A 19,534-nucleotide genomic window follows, 5' to 3' on the forward strand; every position below is an offset into this window, starting at 1 on the left:
GCACTGTTGGTGCCTGCCACTTTAAGAGCTGAGCCAAGCAGCCAGCAGGTGCTTGACTGCGGTGGCTATTTTAGATCTCTGGCCGCCTATATAAACAGAGCAGTTTGCTGCTGGTGGAGGAGGCAGAAACATCGCCTGGCTGCAAGGCTGCATGCAACATTCTGGTGGTAAGAGCAGGAGCTTAAGGGGATGGTTTGGAGGCTCCTGGTCCTGCGCATGACCTAAAACTGCACCCTGCCAGGAGTGGGTGGCCTGGTGGGACTCTCAGTGGTGTGGTAGCCCCCAGGAAATACCAGGCCAGTTACCACCCCGGTGAAAGGCAGGTCAGGGCGCCTTAATAACCCCAGTTCCCACAACTCAGTGGGTTATACCACAGTAGGGCCAAGAAAGTGGACCCAGAAGAGAGAGTGGGCTAGAGGCTCAGAAGCCTGACTCAAAACACCCTTGACTGGTCAATGCTGGGGCCAGGACTGGAAGGGTCAAAAAGGCCAGGGGTCCACCACAAGGGATGCCCAGAGCTGAGGGCCTGGTGTTTCTGACTGGCCTTGGAGGTAAGGCCAGGGCCTGCGTGGCCAAAGGTCCCAAGGGGACAACACCTGAGAAGGGGGAGAGTTCAGGGAGCTCGGCAGCCCAAAATGAAGGTAGAGTAGGCCACCTGATCAGAGGGATCCAGTTAGGGTCCGGATTGGAGAATTCTGGGGCCCAGTGTGGGGCCGGTGACATTAACAACTGTGGGTACAAGGAGGCCAGGCACAGCTGTGGCCACCTGAGCCCAGGGAGGGTGCAAGACCCAAAAGGGGCCAGGCACAGCTACGGCCACCTGAGCCCCACTGGGGAGGGAAGCCCTGTAGCCCCAGTCAGGGGGTGGAGATGTGGAGCCCCAGTGAGGGGGAAACCAGAGGGCTGGGAGCCCAGTATGTGCAAGTCTATAGAGTTGCCTCCAGGAGGGGCCAGAGCAAACTTGGACTCAGCTGAGTAATTGGCTGGCCACTACTCCGGTGAGGGTCACGGGAGAGGCCCAAGAGACGGTACGTCTGCCACCCAAGGCACGAGCTAGATAGAGCCTATAGCCGAAGGGGCCCACTCCAAGAGGGAGCAAGGCAATATAAGTTGTCGAGGCATGAAAGAGACCCTGTGAGAGGGGGTGGAGTGTGAGAGGTCCTAGTGAGAGGTGGGCGGTATGAATGTGTGCGTGTCTGAGGCCTGACAATGAGAGCTAAGCTTGATCCAGCTGTAGGCTGGGAGCATTGTCACCTGGATGCCAACTACGAGGCTTGGGCTGTGGTGTAGGGGAGGAAAAAAGCCACAGATAGTGTCCCCTGGCATCAGGGCAAGGATGGACAGGCTCCTGCCTAATTAACATCCTAATTAGATGGGTTTTGAAGAGAAACTGGAGTAATATTAGATACCATCAAGGCATGGCAGATGAGACAGGTGGGCAGCGTGCCCAAAGGCAGGCAGGGGAAACTAGCACTGTGGCTGGTTAGGGAGCTCCCACTCTGCCACACTTACCAACCTAATCTCCTTCTATGACCAGGTAACTCATCACCTGGACACGAGACAGCAGGTTGACATTGTATACCTAGACTTCCAAAAGGCCTTTGAGCTAGTATCCCACGATGTCCTCATAAGAAAATTGGAGGATTGTGGGCTTAACTCTGAGACAGGTGGGTGAGAAACAGGGTGCAGGACAGGACCCAGAGAGTCATAGTGAACAGATCTGTGTCATCCTGGCAAAAAGTGGGCAGCGGTGTCCTGCACGGGTTGGTGCTCGGTCCGGTACTTTTCAACATCTTTATTAGCAATTTGGATGTGGGAGTGAAGAGCTCACTGGCCAAGTTCGCGGACAACAACAGAAGCGTGCTCACACTTGAAGATAGGCTACAGATACAGGCAGACCTAGACAGGCTGGCAAGTTGGGCGGCTCGGAATCTGATGAAGTTCAACATCGAGAAATATAAAGTGCTCCACCTAGGAATAAGCAACCCCCAAAACACCTATAGGTTTGGTGGGACCAAACTGACCAGCACCACGAGTTAAAAGGACCTGGGGGTAACAGACCACAGTATGAATATGAGCCAGCAGTGCAATGCTGTAGCCAGTACGGCAAATAATACTTTGGCATGCATCAATCGATGCATCTCCAGCAAAACCAAGGAGGAGATTCTTCCGCTCTACTCAGCACTGGTGAGACCACAGCTGGAGCACTGCGTCCAGTTCTGGGCACCATACTTTAACAAGGACATGGACAAGCTTGAGAGAGTCCAAAGAAGAGCCACCCATATGATCAGAGTCTTACATGGCAAGCCATACAAGTAAAGGCTGAGGGATCTGGGACTCTTCAGCCTGAGGAAAAGAAGGCTGAGAGGGGACCTGGTAGCAGCATACCACTACACTAGGGGAGTACATCAAGGGCTCAGTGAGCAACTGTTCACCAGGGCGCCTGAGGGGAAAACTAGGAGTAATGGCCACAAACTCCTGAAAGACTGATTCAGGCTCAACATTAGGAAAAATTTCTTTATATTCAGGGTGTCCAGTCTATGGAATAAGCTTCCTCCAGAGGTGGTGCAATCATTTACCCTGGAAATCTTCAAGAGAAGACCTGACAGTCACCTTGCTGGTGTCACCTGACCCCCAGTTATCTTTCCTGTTTGGTGCAGGGGGCTGGACCTGATGATCTTCCAAGGTCCCTTCCGACCTTACAATCTATGAATCATTAGTTCATTGTTGTTGCTCCTCTGTTAAGTCTAAGATGAATTTAGTCTCCCATAATTAGAGTTAGCAATGAGATATCATTGCTGGGCTACATGAAACCCTATGACCAAAGTAGATTAAAGTATTCTTTTGCCTTGTGCTATTCAACTTTGTTCCTTCCTTGCCGTAAGGAGCTCAACAGGTCTTTCACCACCCCTAATCCAGCTGTTAGCTGCTACCACCATCCAGGGAATTAGCGGTGGAGTGTATGCATGAAGTGGAGTGTATGATGCACTGTATAATTTGTCTGGCTTTTTAGAAAGAAGATGAAAAGAGGCAGATCTGATGGCTTGAACAATCCATCCAATATTGGAAAAGCTACCTTGTTCTTTGAAGGGTCTTCCTGTATGCTAAATTGGATGAAATGTTTCTTTTATTGTCAGAGATGGTAAGTTTAAAGTTAGCACTATCCCTTCTACTAGCTCAAGATATTGAACAATGATCTTCAAAAAAGGCGTCAGCTATCACCATAGAAGAGCTCTATCAAGACTGAAACGGGAAGATCCAATTCATAGTGTCGCATACCTTTTGAGGTGTGGAAGGAGGTATCCTTATTTTGCCAAATATGTATTGGACATTTCATCATTTCCTTTGGTGGATATCACAAGAGCTAATCTCACTAATAATTTTCTTCCTGAAACATTTCATAGCCAAGAGATCTAAACAAGTCCTTTGCAGGGGCATACCTTGGACCCGAAGCCGGGAAATTTGGCTGAACATGTTGTCTAGACCTGTCTTGTACTTCATCAGAATGAGGTTCTGATCTTGAATCTGTAAGTGGTACTCGTGGCAGAATACCACCTGTCTCTCCCCAAACTCTGCTCTGTGACAATTTGGTTACCATGGTCACTGCAGAGGGCAGACATCCCATGGGCTCCAGGTAACCCTGAGTTGTAACATAAGCTGGGTACATTCCTGAGGGAGGGGGGAAGTCTGCTCACTCTGCCTACCTGACTGGCATCACATACCTGATATTCTATCCAGCAACCAGTAATGCATTTCAAATTGGTTGGCTGGCAGCCAACACTTGCTGGCCTTCATTGGATCAGATAAATGAGGTCATACGGCCTATATAAGTTAAGGACTGCCCAGGAGCAGGGGCAGTAGCCATAATAAACTCAGAGAGTAGCCGGACTATCTGAAACTTGCTCTCTCTCTCTTGAAACTCATGTTCAATGAGCTGCCTGCCTCCAGAGGGAATCTCCACCTGCCTTTGGATGATACTCATGAGTAAGCTCCCTGAGATCTAACTAGATATTTAGCTTGTAGTAACTCAGATGCGTGATCAAAGGCTACTCAGCCACCCTGTTTGCTCCATGGGATTTCTCTGATATTGCTCTACCCTGTACCTTATTCTAAACCTACTCCTTATAACCAATAAAGTTCTCCCTTGTACCTAGCATGGGAGACTTAATGGGAGTGGGTCTAGATTATGCCTTGGGGTCCCCTTGGTTTGGCTGACTAAGGGAGACCACTATTTGTACTTCAGATTTGGGGAAGCACTCCAAGTTCTTGCAGTGGGTCAAGTACCTTCAAGGACTACTAGGCCTGTGTTTGCCAGAGGGCACAGGTCCAGGATCAGTCCCGATTCTGGGTGGTGGTGGCATTACCCCCAGGCTAGTGGGTGTGCTCCAGGAAGGGAGTCGGCCACACATGAGGTGACCCCAGGGAGGCACTTGGAGCTTGGAAGGTGGTTGGGTGCAGTGAGGTGGGTGGTTCAGTGCAGGAGCACCCCCTACTGGCCTGCCACAGATACTATCAGTGAAACTACCAACATTGGGAATTGAAGCATAATCAGTGGCAAAATAGTCCTAAAGATGTCTTAAGAAGCAGCAATTACAATTTAGGAGAGGTACTAGGTATCTTCCACAATCTCTTCTCAGGAGAATGGAATTGAGTAGAAACCACTGGAAGAGTTGTTATCTTTACCACCCTTGCAAGTAACTCCTCTGACTCCCCTGTCCAAACCAATTTGATGGCTTTCATCCACTGATGTAATCCCACCCAGTTTGATGGTAATCTCAGCACTATATCTTTTTGCACCATAATGAAACCCTCAGATTCCTAAGAACACTTAAATCTGGTTGGGTCTTTTGGATCAGTTTTGTTGGACTGTGAAACACAATGTCTGAATTTGCCACTGATGAATCATGTGGATCTCCACTCCAGGATCTGTCACTGCAAATGGTAGCTGTCTTTCCTTTATCATCTTCTCTGGGACTGAGCTGATGAATCTCTAATATTCTCTTGATTCCACATTCTACTGGAACCCTGCTTATTTTTGCTTTCAATTGCTCCATTTTGATCTGAAGCTTATGTGCAGAAGAAAATGACAGAAGAAAAATTATTCTGATCCCAATTTCACATTCTTCTTGACTGCCTTTGAGAGCTGAGATAGATCTCTTTGCCTTAGGATCCATATTCTCAGGTACCTTGGAACCAAGCCTTAGGATCCACGTTCTCAGCTACCTTGGTACCTGAGGCTTCCTGAAGTGAGAGCGAGCCTGCTACCTATTTTGTCTTTCTCTGCCTGCCCCTTCAGTGAAAGTGCAGGAAAAAGAGTATCTGGATGCTCACCAAGGCACATCAGAATCATAGAATCATAGAAGTGAAGGGAAACCAGCACGGGTTCGTAGCAGGTAGATCATGCCTAACTAATCTAGTCTCTTTCTATGACCAGGTTACAAAACACCTGGACACAGGAGTAGGAGTTGATGTCATTTACTTAGACTTCAGGAAGGCCTTCAATACAGTATCCCACCCCATACTGGTGAACAAGTTAAGAGGCTGTGACTTAGACGACTACACAGTCCGGTGGGTGGCGAATTGGCTAGAGGGTCGCATCCAGAGAGTTGTAGTGGATGGGGCGGGATCAACCTGGAAAGGTGTGGGCAGTGGGGTCCCCCAGGGCTCGGTCCTTGGACCGATACTCTTCAATGTCTTCATCAGCGACTTGGACGAGGGAGTGAAGCGTACTCTGTCCAAGTTTGCGGACAGAGGGTAGGAGCCAGCACCACTTCCCTTGGAAGTTGGTTCCAGGTCCTAGCCGCCCTGACTGTGAAGTAGTTCCTACGGATGTCTAATCTGAACCTACTCTCCAACAACTTGCGGCCGTTATTCCTTGTTATCCCGGGGGGTGCTAGGGGAAACAAGGTCTCTCCCAAACCCTTCTGGTCCCCCCTAGTGAATTTATAGACGGTCACAAGATCCACCCTCAACCTTCTCTTGTGAAGGCACCACTTCTCCACACCAATCTTTGTGCTCCAGGGCAAACTCCAGCTGAAGCCACAAGACCAAACAGGATGAGAGAAATGCCTTATACTCCCGTCCAACTCCTTAGTAACAGCCTGAAATCTCATGGTGGCCAGAGGAAACACTACAGTGACATAGCAAACCTCAAGTCAATGAATGCTGACATAAAAAGTTGGGAGGAGCTGGCTGCCAACTGACCCCAGTGGCATCACAACCTCAGTGAAGCAGCAGCCCATTTCAAAGTAAAGTGTCTTGCCCTCAATTCAGAGAAGAGAGAGCAGAGAAAGAAAAGGAGAGGAATCCCAGCCTGTAGCCTACTCTCTCCTGTGGAAGGAGCTGCAATTTCTGTGGATGGATTGTAATTGGACAGATCTATGCCTCAAGGACTGGGCTATTAACTCACTTCAGGACTCAAATGAACCATGGTAGAGATCATCCTCGAATCAAGGGATTGCCAATGATGACAACTGCTGTCCAATTAACATACATGTCCGATAGCATGGCAGTACTTGTAGTACCTTTTGGATTTGGCTCAGTGCTTTTAGGCTTCTCTGTTGCCATGGAAGAGCAGAAGGACTCTACATGAGAGGTGCTACATCAGAGAACCCAGAAGGTTACAGCCTGAATACCTTCAAGAGAAGGAGAGCAGAGCCAGAAGTTGAAGTGTCATCACTACTGCACAAAAATTACTGGAGCACAAGTATGTAGCAAAAGATGAATTTTGTGACAAATTCCACAGCCACTGAACTGCAAAATTTGGAAGGTTATGGGGCCCTGTCAACACAGCCCACACAACACAGTATCCCTCCTCCTTCAGCCTCCAAGCAATAAAGAGTAAACTCATATTTAGCTCCTCCTGATTGTAAAGTATATGGTAAAGGTTGTTGCCCCTCCTTCCGAATGCTAGCAAGAGCCCGAGAACCCACGCTGTATAAGAAACTGCCAATGCAATTCAGGAATGCACATCTAAGTCCCTACAAGAAAAAGCACTTGTGCAAAGGATGAAATTTACAGGGGGATTTCACAGCACAATCCAGTCCTACTAACAATGGTGCTATTTACTCACAATTTTCAGCCCCAGGCAGAGTCAGTATTCACAGGTATAACCACTCTCATACAGAAACCTACAGTTTCGTTATAAGACCTCTGGTGTCTTTTCCATCTCTCAAAAGGGTTCACCTCTTAGCCTAGATACTTACAGCACAGGATATTTTTATTGCAGCCTACAGAAAGAAGAATCTGATTTTTCAGGTGCTTTAATGGGATTCATGCCTATATTCCATGGATTGCAAATTTTAACATGTTAGTGAGAAGGGGAGAGACTTCTTGATATTTGCTGTGACAACATGCATCATACCTGATTTTTTATTTTAAGGGACTCCATTTCCTCAATGAACTTCTCAGTTAATTCCTTTATCTTCTCATTGTAGCTCATGTCCTTGAGACGCAGCTGGTACATATTTTCCATTTGCAGTTCTTCCACACGAGATTTCAGTTCCTTCATGACTAGAGTCTGTCAGGAGAAAGATGACATGCTAACAGAGAGGTTTTTACCAGTAACTGCAGCTGTTTGAAGGCATTGCCTCTACATTTTTACCGCTCCTCTAAAAGGCAGTTTTGAAACAGGATTTCCTAAACATACTCAAATGATTTGGGCCATTCAGATAAAAAAAGATTTTGACTCTGAAACTTGACTTTTTGTTCCTCTTACACATGTTGTCTGGCATACAGAAATATTAGGTCTGCCCATTCTGCTAACACTGCTCTCAATATCTCTAATGATTTCTCCATCAAGTCACAGAGCCTCTGCTCTTTGCAGTACCTGAAATGGAAGCTATCTACATGCTACTCCTTGCACATCAGTACTGGAAGCTCCAGTACTTGGATGCAGCCTCTCCTTCTGAATAATGCTGTGCCAACCTGCTTGTTTGTGCTGTCGTGCAAGTGGTCACAGCATTCTGTAAATGCAGCTCACAGACTGGGAGCATAAGAGAAGAGAAGGGGGCATGAGATTTGCATCCATAATTTGCTCTTACCTTCTCTTCCATGTCTGCTTTAGTGATCAGCACCTCATCAGCATATCCTACTTCCCTTTCTCGTTTCAGGCCCCGCCCTTCTTTATCATATACCTTCCAGATAATCAAGCAGCCATCCTCTGAGACAGTCAACAGAAACTGGTCATCACAAGTTATAGATATCTAAAAAGGAAGAGAGAGACAGAAGAATGAGAGTAGAGGTATGGCACAAAAAAGAAGATACAAATTGCACTTACATTGGACTACTCTCCTAAGATTTTCTATCACTGCTGAATCTATGGTGGGAATGCTGATGTAGTTCAGCTACTAGGATTTTGAGCGAATACGTTCTTAGGGTGCAAATGGACACAACACTTAAACCATTTCAAGACAGTCACTGATTGGGAACTGGTTCGTGATTGTCCCTGGACAGAAGTATCCACATGTACATTGCATTGCCAAGTGGAACCCTCAACTTTTAGGGAATGCACAGCTGTTGAAATTCCACCAGTGAGTGGTAGAGTAGACAAACCTTCCAGGGAGGAGTGGAGGGGTTGCCAGGTACTGGGGGTATGGGGAGGGCTGTGTGGTCCCTGCTTGTGGTTCCCAGGAAAGAGGAGAGCTGCATGCTCCTCCCTTTCCCACGATTTCTGCAGCATTTCAATGCCCGCCTTATAAACCATGCTGTCAGTTTCACCTCCCTGCTAGAGACCCTGCGCCTTAGGGCACCAGGTTCATTTGGGGCAAAGGAGAGGCAAGTCGCACAGCACCCCCAGCTTCTGACAACTCCTCTACTCCTTTCCCCCTCGCCTCAAATGAGCCTGGAACCTTAGGGAGCAGGGGTTTGGACTGGAGAGTACTGGCTGCATTCCAGAGCAGCCCCTTGCCCTGTATGCATTTGGGGAAGGAGGTGAGGAACAGTGTAATTTGGTATTCTTGGAAGACTGACCAGACACTAGGCACACAATGTTCTATGTCCCCATATAACATTGAGCCGGTTCCTGGAGTACTGGCTCAAAATAGTACTTGATTTTCCTGGTATGCTTTTGAAATGTTCTAGGAAGTTTAAGCTGTTCTTAAGCAGTGTACCCATCTAGACTCTTGGGGTTTGAAGTTTATTTAGAATTTTCTAAGAGTTACATCTGTCACACGAGATCAAGATACCACACTGGCTGCTACTACAGCCCTGTCTGCACTAACAATCCCACTGTTTCCCTGGTGTTGGTAGAATGGTGGGGGGAAATTATTATAAGCTTTGGACAGAAAAAGTCTCTAGGTCACTGGCCTGCCTATGACAATGACATTTAAGACAACAGCTAATTTTAAAGGGTTTGGGCATTTAGCGTTTTTTTTAAAACCATGCTGACACATCCCAAGCTTTGGGTAAGAGTGAGGGTCCAATGTTAGGCCCATTTTTGGACACCTTCCTTCACTCTACCAGCTGACCAATCAGAAATAAGAGGCTCCTTCCTGCACTATGTCCAAGCAGCAAGCCTCGATCATGTTGAGGGGGTCCAAAAGAGGGCCACTCGCATGATCCGGGGACAGCAGGGCAGACCCGATGAGGAGAGGCTACGGGACCTTAACCTGTTCAGCCTTCGCAAGAGAAGGCTGAGGGAGGACCTGGTGGCCATCTATAAACTTACTAGGGGGGGGACCAGCAGGGTTTGGGAGAGACCTTGTTCCCCTGAGCGCCTCCCGGAGTAACAAGGAATAACGGCCGTAAGTTGCTAGAGAGTAGGTTTAGACTAGACATCAGGAGGCGCTACATCAGTCAGGGCGGCTAGGATCTGGAACCGACTTCCAAGGGAAGTGGTGATGGCTCCTACCCCGGGGGTCTTTAAGAGGAGACTTGACATTTACCTGGCTGGGGTCATTTGAGCCCAGTTTTCTCTCCTGCCCAGGGCAGGGGGTTGGACTAGAAGATCTACAAGGTCCCTTCCGACCCTGCATCTGTGAATCTATATTAGGCTGGGCAGGGAGAATATGCATGTCTCTCTGCCCTCTACAAAACTCAGAAAATGCCCACTGAGCATGCTCTGAACCTCTCCCCATCACACAGATGGAAAATTCTCCTACAGGGAGGATACACTCTATCAGATTAGGACCTTAGGTGATTACGGAAGTCTATAGTCCCATGGAATTCCTGCAGGATTTACCCATTAGCTCCCTTTTTGTCAGTAAGACTTTAGCCAACAAACTCAGAGTTCTATATTAATTTTCTCCACATGGCATATGTAGCCTTACTTCTAACAGGTCCTATACACTGGAAAGAAGAAATCAGAGACAAAGAGCAGGGGAGTCCAAGTCACTCACACACACACATGCCTTACCTTGGTAATGGGCCCAGCATGGGCCTGGTACTCATTGAATTCCTTGTGTAAAGGCAAGGGGTATTTCATAGATCGGATGGTTCCCATGGAAGTGCCAACAAATACCATACGCCCAGAATGAGACACAACTATTGCAGTATAAACAACATCAAAAGTAGGCACTTCACGCAGGATCTAAAAAACACAGAATGGTCTAGACTAAGCAGTGCTGCTAGGTTAACAGTACAAGACCACCAGTCACCCCACTCTGCCTGTAGACAGCAATGGGAAAACAATTAGAAACAAACATACATGCTTAGAGGTACGGAATCATGAGCAACAATTAACTCTTGTTAACATCCAGCTTCATAAATGACCTTTGATATATTGGCAGCTTTTAAACATTATAACATTTGTTGCATAATTGACTGCTTTCCTTGACAGAAACAGCAGGCAAGGGAAACTGAAGCAGATGCACACAATATAGTGTCTCAGAAACTTGATGTCATGTAACTTTACAGTTAGGGCTGCCAGGCTCTGGAATGGGCTCCCAAGTGAGGTGGTGCTCTCTCCTACCTTGGGGGTCTTCAAGATGAGACTGGACAGATATCTGGCTGGTGCTTTGACCCCAGCACCCATTTCTGCCCGGGGCAGCGGGTTGGACCTGATGATCTGTTTAGGTCCCTTCCAACCCTAAGCATTATGATACTATGACTGAAAAATTGCTAAAGAATCATAAATTAAGATGAAATGGCAACAAGTGTTCAGATATCATAGAATCATAGAGAAGTAGGGCTGGAAGAGATCTCCAGAGGTCATATACTCCAACCTCATGTTCAAGGCAGGATGGTCCCTATTCAAACCATCCTGTATAAATTCTTGTCTAGGCTAAAACTACATAAACCAACCCTGTTACACAACTACAAGGCCCATTCCCTAAAGGCACCAAAAGTGCTGTAATGTGCCACAGGTAAAGCAGGGTTCAAGGGAGGTCAATGTCCCACCATGGGGAGAATTGTTAAAATGCATTTGACAGATCCAAGGAAGAGGGCTACACCCCCAGCTATAGAGGAAGGCAAAACCCCACAGTTTATATCAATCTGACCATGGGGTAAAATTCCTTCCTGATCCCAAATGTAAAAATTAGTCTGACTGCAAGCAGAGGCAAAACCCTTTAGGCAGGAACCTCCTGGTTTTAGTTCCAGAAGGAGCATTGGCACACCCCAGGCAAAAATCCCCAGCCTTAGGTGCAACCAATACCCAATAGTGCAAAAACCCACCTGACACCTCTAGCAACAGGAGGGAAAGTTTGCCAATGACACCAAACTCTGGGGTAAAGCATCCACACATGAGGACAGGAGGGTGACCCAGGCAGATCTTGACAGGCTCAGGAAATGGGTAGACGAGAACCTGATGGTGTTTAACACCGAAAAATGCAAGGTTCTCCACCTTGGGAGGAAAAACCTGCAGCATGCTTATAAGCTCGGCAGTGCTACGCTGGTTAGCACTACAGGCAAAAGGGACTTGGGGGTCATGATTGACCACAAGATGAACACGAGCCTTCACTGTGATGCTGCGGCTAGTAAAGCAAGCAAAATGCTGGCTTGCACCCACAGATGCTTCTCAAGCAAATCCCAGGACGTCATTCTCTCCTTGTACTCGGCCTTGGCGAGGCCGCAGCTGGAGTACCGCGTCCAGCTTTGGGCCCCACAATTCAAAAAGGATGTGGAGAAGCTTGAGAGAGTCCAGAGAAGAACCATGCACATGATCAGAGGTCAGGAAAACAGGCCTTATGATGAGAGGCTGAGAGCTATGGGACTCTTCAGCCTGGAAAACCGCAGGCTCAGGGGTGATCTGGTGGCCACCTACAAGTTTATCAGGGGTGCTAACCAGGATCTGGGGGAACGTTTGGTCACCAGAGCACCCCAAGGAATGACAAGGTCGAACAGTTATAAACTACTGCAAGACTGTTTTAGGCTGGACGTAAGGAAGAACTTCTTTGCTGTCTGAGCCCCCAAGGTTTGGAATAGGCTGCCACTGGAGGTGGTTCAAGCACCTACTTTGAATGCCTTCAAGAGACATTTGGAAGTTTATCTTGCTGGGATCCTATGATCCCTGCTGACTTCCTGCCTCTGGGGCAGGAGGCTGGACTAGATGATCCTCCGGGGTCCCTTCCAGCCCTAGTGTCTATGAAATCTATGAAAAAAATCTTTGCTGGCCCTATGTAGCATCAGAAAAGCCCCAAAGCATTTTGCTTTGCAACCTGGCAATGGCAAGCATAACTTCATACATCATATCCTTCAACTGGATGTCCATGGTGATGGGCACCATATAAAAACATAGAAAACAGTATACAGGATACTATACTGGATGAAGACCACAGGTCCCTCTAGCCCAGTGTCCTGTGCCTCACAGTGGCAGAGAGTGGATACTAGTAGGAAGACTATTCAGGTAGGGCATATCTAGATGGGTCTGTGTCTTGTTCTTCTCTTTCTGCAGCTTCTAGCATTCATGACTTAGAAGGAATTGGAGATGTTAAAAGATACTAAATGCCAAGAACAGGTTCACTCCAATTTGCCATTGAGAGGATGGGGAGAACAAAGCACCAATTTTGGCCCACCACCCCCAAGGTCATCATTTCCTGAAAGCTACAGCCATGAATTTCCTGCATACTAATTTGTTCATCAACTTACCGAAGAATCTGAAATTTCCTTGAGTGTTTGGTCAGATCCAACAGCAAAGATGATTTTGGCATCAGGCGAAATGGCAACACTGCTGTAGCTGCAGGTCTTGAGCACACACTCTGACTCCCTGTTACCTGTCAACAAACTCCATTCATACACAGCACCATCTGTGCCACAGGAAATCAGTTTGTTGTCATCCGCACTCCACATGACTGAGCGCACCTGGGAAAGTGGGAACACACCAGAGTCCCCATGTGCACATATAAAGCCTAAGAGGGAACTTGTGTCTTGCTAGAAGGGATCACTGAACTGAAAAATCTCTGACTGCTGTGGTTTACAAAGTCAGTGGAGCCAGCTTCTTATGGCACAGTTGTGCTTCTAACTTCAGAGGTGTTTTAGCCACATGCTTTATACCTATAATTCCTTTTTTTCTTTAGAAAAATGGTATCCGTTACTCTATAATCACATTAGTGAACACTGATGCAGCATTGTAATATAGCCCCATAATTTTTCATGCCTTACTCTGCTACCATTACCAACCACTCCCTGCTATAAGATTATTCAGCTGTATCTGGTACGTTGCATTAGTTGGTTATCAGCAGCTGACTTGCAGCCCTGGGGAAATTATGATCTGATCAGCACACTGCAGGATATTGCATTTCAGCAATGAACTGGAAAAACATTAAAATAAATAATAGGAAATAAATGGTCTGATGAAATCTGTGTCAATGTTTCCCATTTTACAGGTCAATATTAAACACTGACTGTAGTACAAAAGTTGTCATATTATCAGTTTTGTGCAATGATGAAACTAACCACTTATTCAGGTCCTTGTAAAGTACTGTCTTGGATTAGAAACTGGCCAAGATACAATTTCCCCTATGACTTAGTTTCCTTAATAGTCTCTTGTGAGGGACACAGACAAAATCTTTTTTGAATTTTAAAATAAAATTATATCCACTGGTTCTAATTCAGCTACTCCTATTATGTTGTAGGCATCACACTGACCTTCCCATTGTGTCCTTTCAGATTATTAATGTTTTCAAAACTGGTGGTAGAGTAGATGTGAATCACATTTCCATTAACTGCAGCAAAAAGATGTCCCCCATTACTGAAGACACACTGCAGAGAGAAAGCATACCCAGTCACTACTGAAGGTGCAGTGAAACCCTGAAGAGAGGAATCCATTCTCCCAGTCTCCTACTGATGTTACAACAGTCACCCAGTGTTTGAATGTCACACAGAAAGAAACCTCCAAGTCTGGCTGCCATCTTTTATGAAGCCCTTCTCCCCCAGTGCTGTTAGCTGCCTTGTTTCTCCTGTAACCTCCACTCCCACAAGTGTCCTCCAGCTTGCCTCTTCTTCAGACACCAGGCCTATAGTTCTTGTTGTGCCCCTTTTCACTTATGCCTCTTTTCCCAGATCTCTCAGCATTCACTGCAGTCTCCTCTTTGCTCCCCTGTCCCAATTCCCACATTGCCATTCTGCTTACCCCATCTTCCAAACTCCCTTGAACTCAACTTCCGCATTGCTCCTCACCTCTCTGCACCCTCTCACAGTGAATTCCTTAAAAGTACGGATGTCATCAATTAGCAGGTTCATAAGGCGCAGTTTGTCAGAAAACCCAACCACAATATAAAGGCCAGTGGGGTGAAGAGAGACTGCATACGCCTCCTCCTGGTACTCCTTATACAGCTCCAAAGTGCTGCAAAAGAAGAGTCAATCCAGTCAATATCACAGCCCAATCTACTGACCCATGAAGAGTTAGGAAGATGCCAAGCCTTGCACTGACAAGGGCCATTTATACCACTAGTATCCGCCTTTATTACCTTGCTCTGTCACTATCATAGAGATGATGCTTTAAGGCAAGGTCAGGCATTTGAGGCCTCAAACCCATGGGGAAAAGTAGGACAGGTTTGCAGTAGCACAGACTCGCTTGTGCACTGTTATACAATGAAGGAGGTTGTGTTGGCATGTCACCAGACACTTTTGGTTACACAGAATAAAGTAGGGCTGAAAGGAACCTCCATAGATCATCTAGTCCAACCAATGCCTGAGGCAGGATCACCCCTATCCAAACCCATCCAGTACAAATCCACTGTCCAACCTTTTAGCAAAACTACAGTCAACCCAGATACAACATGACATAACACCTAAAACTGCCAAAGGTAAAGCATAGGGATCATGGCAGCCAAGGTTGTTAATATACACTCAAGACATCCCAGGAAGAAAGGAATCACAGCAAGGATGCCCCCTGCTCCAGAGGAAGGCAAAACCCCTCACAGTCCATACTAATCTGACCACAAGGTAAAATTCCTTCCTGACCCCCAATATGGCAAATCAGTCTGAACTTATGTGGAGGGGCAAGACCCTCTATCCAGGAATCTTTCTGTCTAAGTCTCAAGAAACATGATAGTATGCCCCAGCCTTCAAAATCCCCAGCCTTGGCTGCAGCCAACACTCAATGCCTCCTAGGGAGGCATGTTAACAATAGTCTATGTTTCCCCGGCCTGTGAAACAATAAAATTACCTGAAATGCGGAGTATTTCAGAGCTTAAAAATGCAGTGAGAAATCCTTAATTAATGACTATATAGATAGTAGGCATCTGTCTGTCTCATTGGGGAATATAATTATATGGTGACATGCTTAGAGAAGAGCTCATCCCTACAGTGGATAACAGCAATGCAGCTTTGTATTAGAGGTGCACCGATACATAGGTCCAATATCAGATTGGCACTGATATAAAGAACACTAGCCAATTGCCCATCAAAAATGACGGAGGGAGTGGGTGAGTCAGTGACATGGTCCCCGTCCCCCCCACCATCCTGGCCCGCTTCCCCCTTCCCTCCTGCTGCATGGGAACTGGGCCCACTCCCCCCGTCCTTGCCACAGCAGCGGGGGGAAGGGGAGGAGCAGGGCATGCTTATCTTGCTGGGATCCTATGACCCCAGCTGACTTCCTGCCCTTGCGGCAGGGGGTTGGACTCGATGATCTTCCAAGGTCCCTTCCAGCCCTAATGACTATGAAATCTATGAACCTTTAAAAACTACTCAAGACTTAGCGTAGCACACAGTTGCCCATCTGCTTAGGGAATCAGACCCAGTGCTCTTACCTTCAAATGCTTTTCATAGTCTGCATTGGGTTCCCATTGACTCTGTATGTGTTTTCAGTTGTGAAGGTAAATGTCTGTAGCTTGCAGTGGGGAGTTTGGTCTTTCACAGGCAGGGTGAAATACTCATGTATAAGTTCAGGGTGGGGAGTGGTGGTGAGAGTACCCTTTTGGCAGGGGTGCTGAAGAGCAGCCACTCTGATGCCCCTCCCAGAGCGCCACTCTTATCCCCTTCTTCTACCTAATCTGCAGCTGTGCTTTCTGCTTCCTATTCTGTCTCTAGCCCAACCTCCTACTCTGTTTTCTTCACCCTGCCCTATCTGCTGCTTTGCTATCTGCCCTTTCTGCTGCTGCTATGTTACCTGTCCCCTCCCTGATCTGGCACATGCCACAGAGGCTGCCTGTGCCAGCTGTGGCACTCATGCTGCAAGTTGGCTACCCTTGTATTAATTCATGCTCTGTCTGCAGTAGTGACTGTTCAGAGGATAGGTATAGCATTACTATGGAGAGGGAGTTCATTCTGTGTAATGTGATTAATGAGTTCTTCACTCATTCATATTCATGGAGCTTGTCAGTTTTGAACAGTTGCAACTAATTTATAGCAGGATTTATCCCAATTGCTGCTCAGGCATCTATTGACTTTCTGCCAATATTTTAACACGGGGATCCCACAAAAAATCTCCTCTCTCCCCATCTATGAAAGGAAACCCAAATGAATCTTAATATATTGCTTTCTCATAACCATACCAAAGTGAAGGAAGTAACACCACTTAGCAAGTAAATGTACAAGGGACATTTGCTAAAAATGATGGCCTAAAGCCTGTGTTATGCAGGTAGAGTGAAGAGCTACCTGCTTTTGTATAGCTATATTATTTCTGCTAACAGATTCATAGATGCTAGGGTCGGCAGGGACCTCAACAGATCATCAAGACTGACCCCCTGCCTGGGCAGGAAAGAGTCCTGAGGTCAGATGACCCCAGCCAGATGCCTATCTAGCCTTCTCTTAAAGACCCCCAAGGTAGAGGAGAGCACCGCCTCCCTTGGAAGCCCATTCCAAATTCTGGCCACCTTTACCGTGAAAAAGTTTTTCCTAATATCTAGCTTAAGTCTGCTCTCTGTCAGTTTGTGAAGATTGTTCCTTGTTACCCCAAGAGGCGCCCTGGTGAACAGAGCATCTCCGATTCCTTGCTGCACTCCCCTAATAAATTTGTAGGAGGCCACAAAATCACCTCTCAGACTTCTCTTGCAGCAGCTGAAGAGGTCCAGGTCCGTTAGTCTCTCCTCAAAGGGCTTGGCCTGCAAACCCTTAACCACATGAGTGGCCCTCCTCTGGACCCTCTCAAGGTTATCTGCATCTTTCTTAAAGTACGGTGCCCAAACTGGATGCAGTACTCCAAGTGCGGTCTGACCAATGCCGCATAGAGGGGAAGTATCACCTTCTTGGTTCTATTTGTCATGCATCTGCTGATGCATGATAAAGGGTGGTTTGCTTTGCTGATGATTGTCACACTGACGACTCATGTTCATCTTAGAGTACATTATGACTCTGAAATCCCTTTCCAGTTCTGTGCTGCTGAGAGGGTTATTCCCCAGCTCGTATGCTGCTAGGTGCAGCACTCTGCATTTGTCCTTGTTGAACTGCATCCTATTGTGTTCTGTCCACTCTCCCAACCTGTCCAGGTCTACCTGCAATCATTCCCTACCCTCCGGAGTGTTCACTTCACCCCACAATTTAGTATCATCTGCAAACTTGAACAGAGTACACTTCACACCCACATCCAAGTCACTGATGAAGACATTGAAGAGTACATGTCCAAGGATGGGTAGTGGGAGCCTTGCAGAACCCCACTACCCACATCCTTCCAGGTCAATACCAACCCGTCTACTACCACTCTCTGGGTGTGACCCCCAAGCCAATTTGCCACCCACTAGACCATGTAAACACCTAAGTCACAGCCTCTTAATTTATTTATGAGAATGGGATGAAATACCATATCGAAGGCCTTCCTAAAATCCAAGAAAATGACATCCACCTCTACTCCTGGTCATAAAATGAAACCAGATTAGTCAGGCACGATCTACCTGCTACAAAATCCATGCTGGTTGCCCTGCTGCATTATTTGTCCCGCTGGACTCATACAAATATGATCCTTAATAATTGTTTCAAAGACTTCCAAGGATGGAGGTGAGACTGACTGGCCTATAATTACTCAGATCCTCCTTCCTACCCTTCTTGAAAATAGAGACCACATTAGCCCTTTTCCAGTTCTCCGGGACCTGACCCAAGTGCCATGAGCACACAAGCAGCCGTGCCAGTGGTTCTGTTAGGACACTGGCCAACTCCTTCAGTACCCTCGGATGCAGCTCATCTGGGCCTGCTGACTTAAATGCATCCAGTCCATCCAAGTGACTCTGCACCAAGTCAGCATCAACAGGTGGTAGGCTGGTGTCCCTTTGATAACCATCTAAGAACCTGCTAGGAGACTTATCTTGACCCTTGTTCAGGAACACTGAGGCAAAAAACTCATTGAAGAGCTCAGCCTTGTCCCCCCTGTCTGTCACTATTTGCTCCTGCTTGTTCAGTAGGGGTCCTATGTTGCCCTGCATCTTCCTTCTACTCGCTACATACCTAAAAAAAGACTTTTTGTTGTCTTTCATTTGTGCTGCCAGCCTCAGCTCCATAGTTGCTTTGGCCTTTCTAACTGCCTCCCTGCAAGTGCAGGCCAAATAGGTATACTCCTCCTTGGTAGCTTCCCCTGCCTATATGCCTCTTTCTTTGCCCATAGGCTCCCCTGGATTTCTGTGTTTAGCCAAGGAAGTTTTTTGGCCCCTTTCACTCCTTTCCCTCACACTGGGATCATCTCTCTCTGTGCTCAAAGGATCACTTCCTTTAGGAACAACCACCCTTCCTGAACTCCCATCTCACCAATACTCCTATCCTGCAGTGCATCACTGATTAAACTCCTGAGAACACTGAAGTTAGCCTTCCTAAAGTCAAGCACTTTCACCCTACTAGTTATCTTACCCACTCTACACTGTATGGTGAATTTGACTGATTGGTGGTGTAGTCTTCCGTGTCTCTCTCCAGTGCATCTCATATGGGGATTCCTCTCTAGCCTTGCCATTATTCTTAGGGATGAACAGCTTGGTTATTGGAACAACTTCAGGTCGGTTCACTAGGGGGGCCTCGCCTCCCACGTTTTTGATGATGATTGCCTTCAGATTGGGTGGATGATGTTTTGGTCCTGTCTTCCCTCGGTCGTTCCATAGATTCATAGATGCTAGGGTCGGAAGGGACCTCAATAGATCATCGAGTCTGACTCCCTGCATAGGCAGGAAAGAGTGCTGGGTCTAGATGACCCCAGCCAGATGCATATCTAACCTCCTCTTGAAGACCCCCACGGTAG

General features: G+C 47.0%; 1 protein-coding gene across 4 annotated transcripts in view; it reads right to left on the bottom strand.

Annotated features, from left to right (window-relative positions):
• The window catches only part of CFAP57 (cilia and flagella associated protein 57), an 88,501-nt gene that overhangs the window by 53,089 nt on the left and 15,878 nt on the right, over positions 1–19,534 (bottom strand). For all 4 annotated transcript variants that reach the window (XR_003094632.1, XM_025206962.1, XM_025206958.1 and 1 more), the window contains 6 exons: positions 14,557–14,722; positions 14,026–14,139; positions 13,027–13,239; positions 10,355–10,528; positions 8,043–8,204; positions 7,364–7,519 (listed from right to left, as the gene is read on the bottom strand). Coding sequence is in view for 3 of the 4 variants with exons in the window: in XM_025206962.1 (XP_025062747.1) it covers positions 7,364–7,519; positions 8,043–8,204; positions 10,355–10,528; positions 13,027–13,239; positions 14,026–14,139; positions 14,557–14,722 (985 nt within the window). In the remaining variant the exon portion in view is untranslated. The remainder of the gene's footprint in view (positions 1–7,363; positions 7,520–8,042; positions 8,205–10,354; positions 10,529–13,026; positions 13,240–14,025; positions 14,140–14,556; positions 14,723–19,534) is intronic.

Source organism: Alligator sinensis, unplaced genomic scaffold (assembly GCF_000455745.1).
Source record: "Alligator sinensis unplaced genomic scaffold, ASM45574v1 scaffold781_1, whole genome shotgun sequence".
NCBI classification, from domain to species: domain Eukaryota; kingdom Metazoa; phylum Chordata; order Crocodylia; family Alligatoridae; genus Alligator; species Alligator sinensis.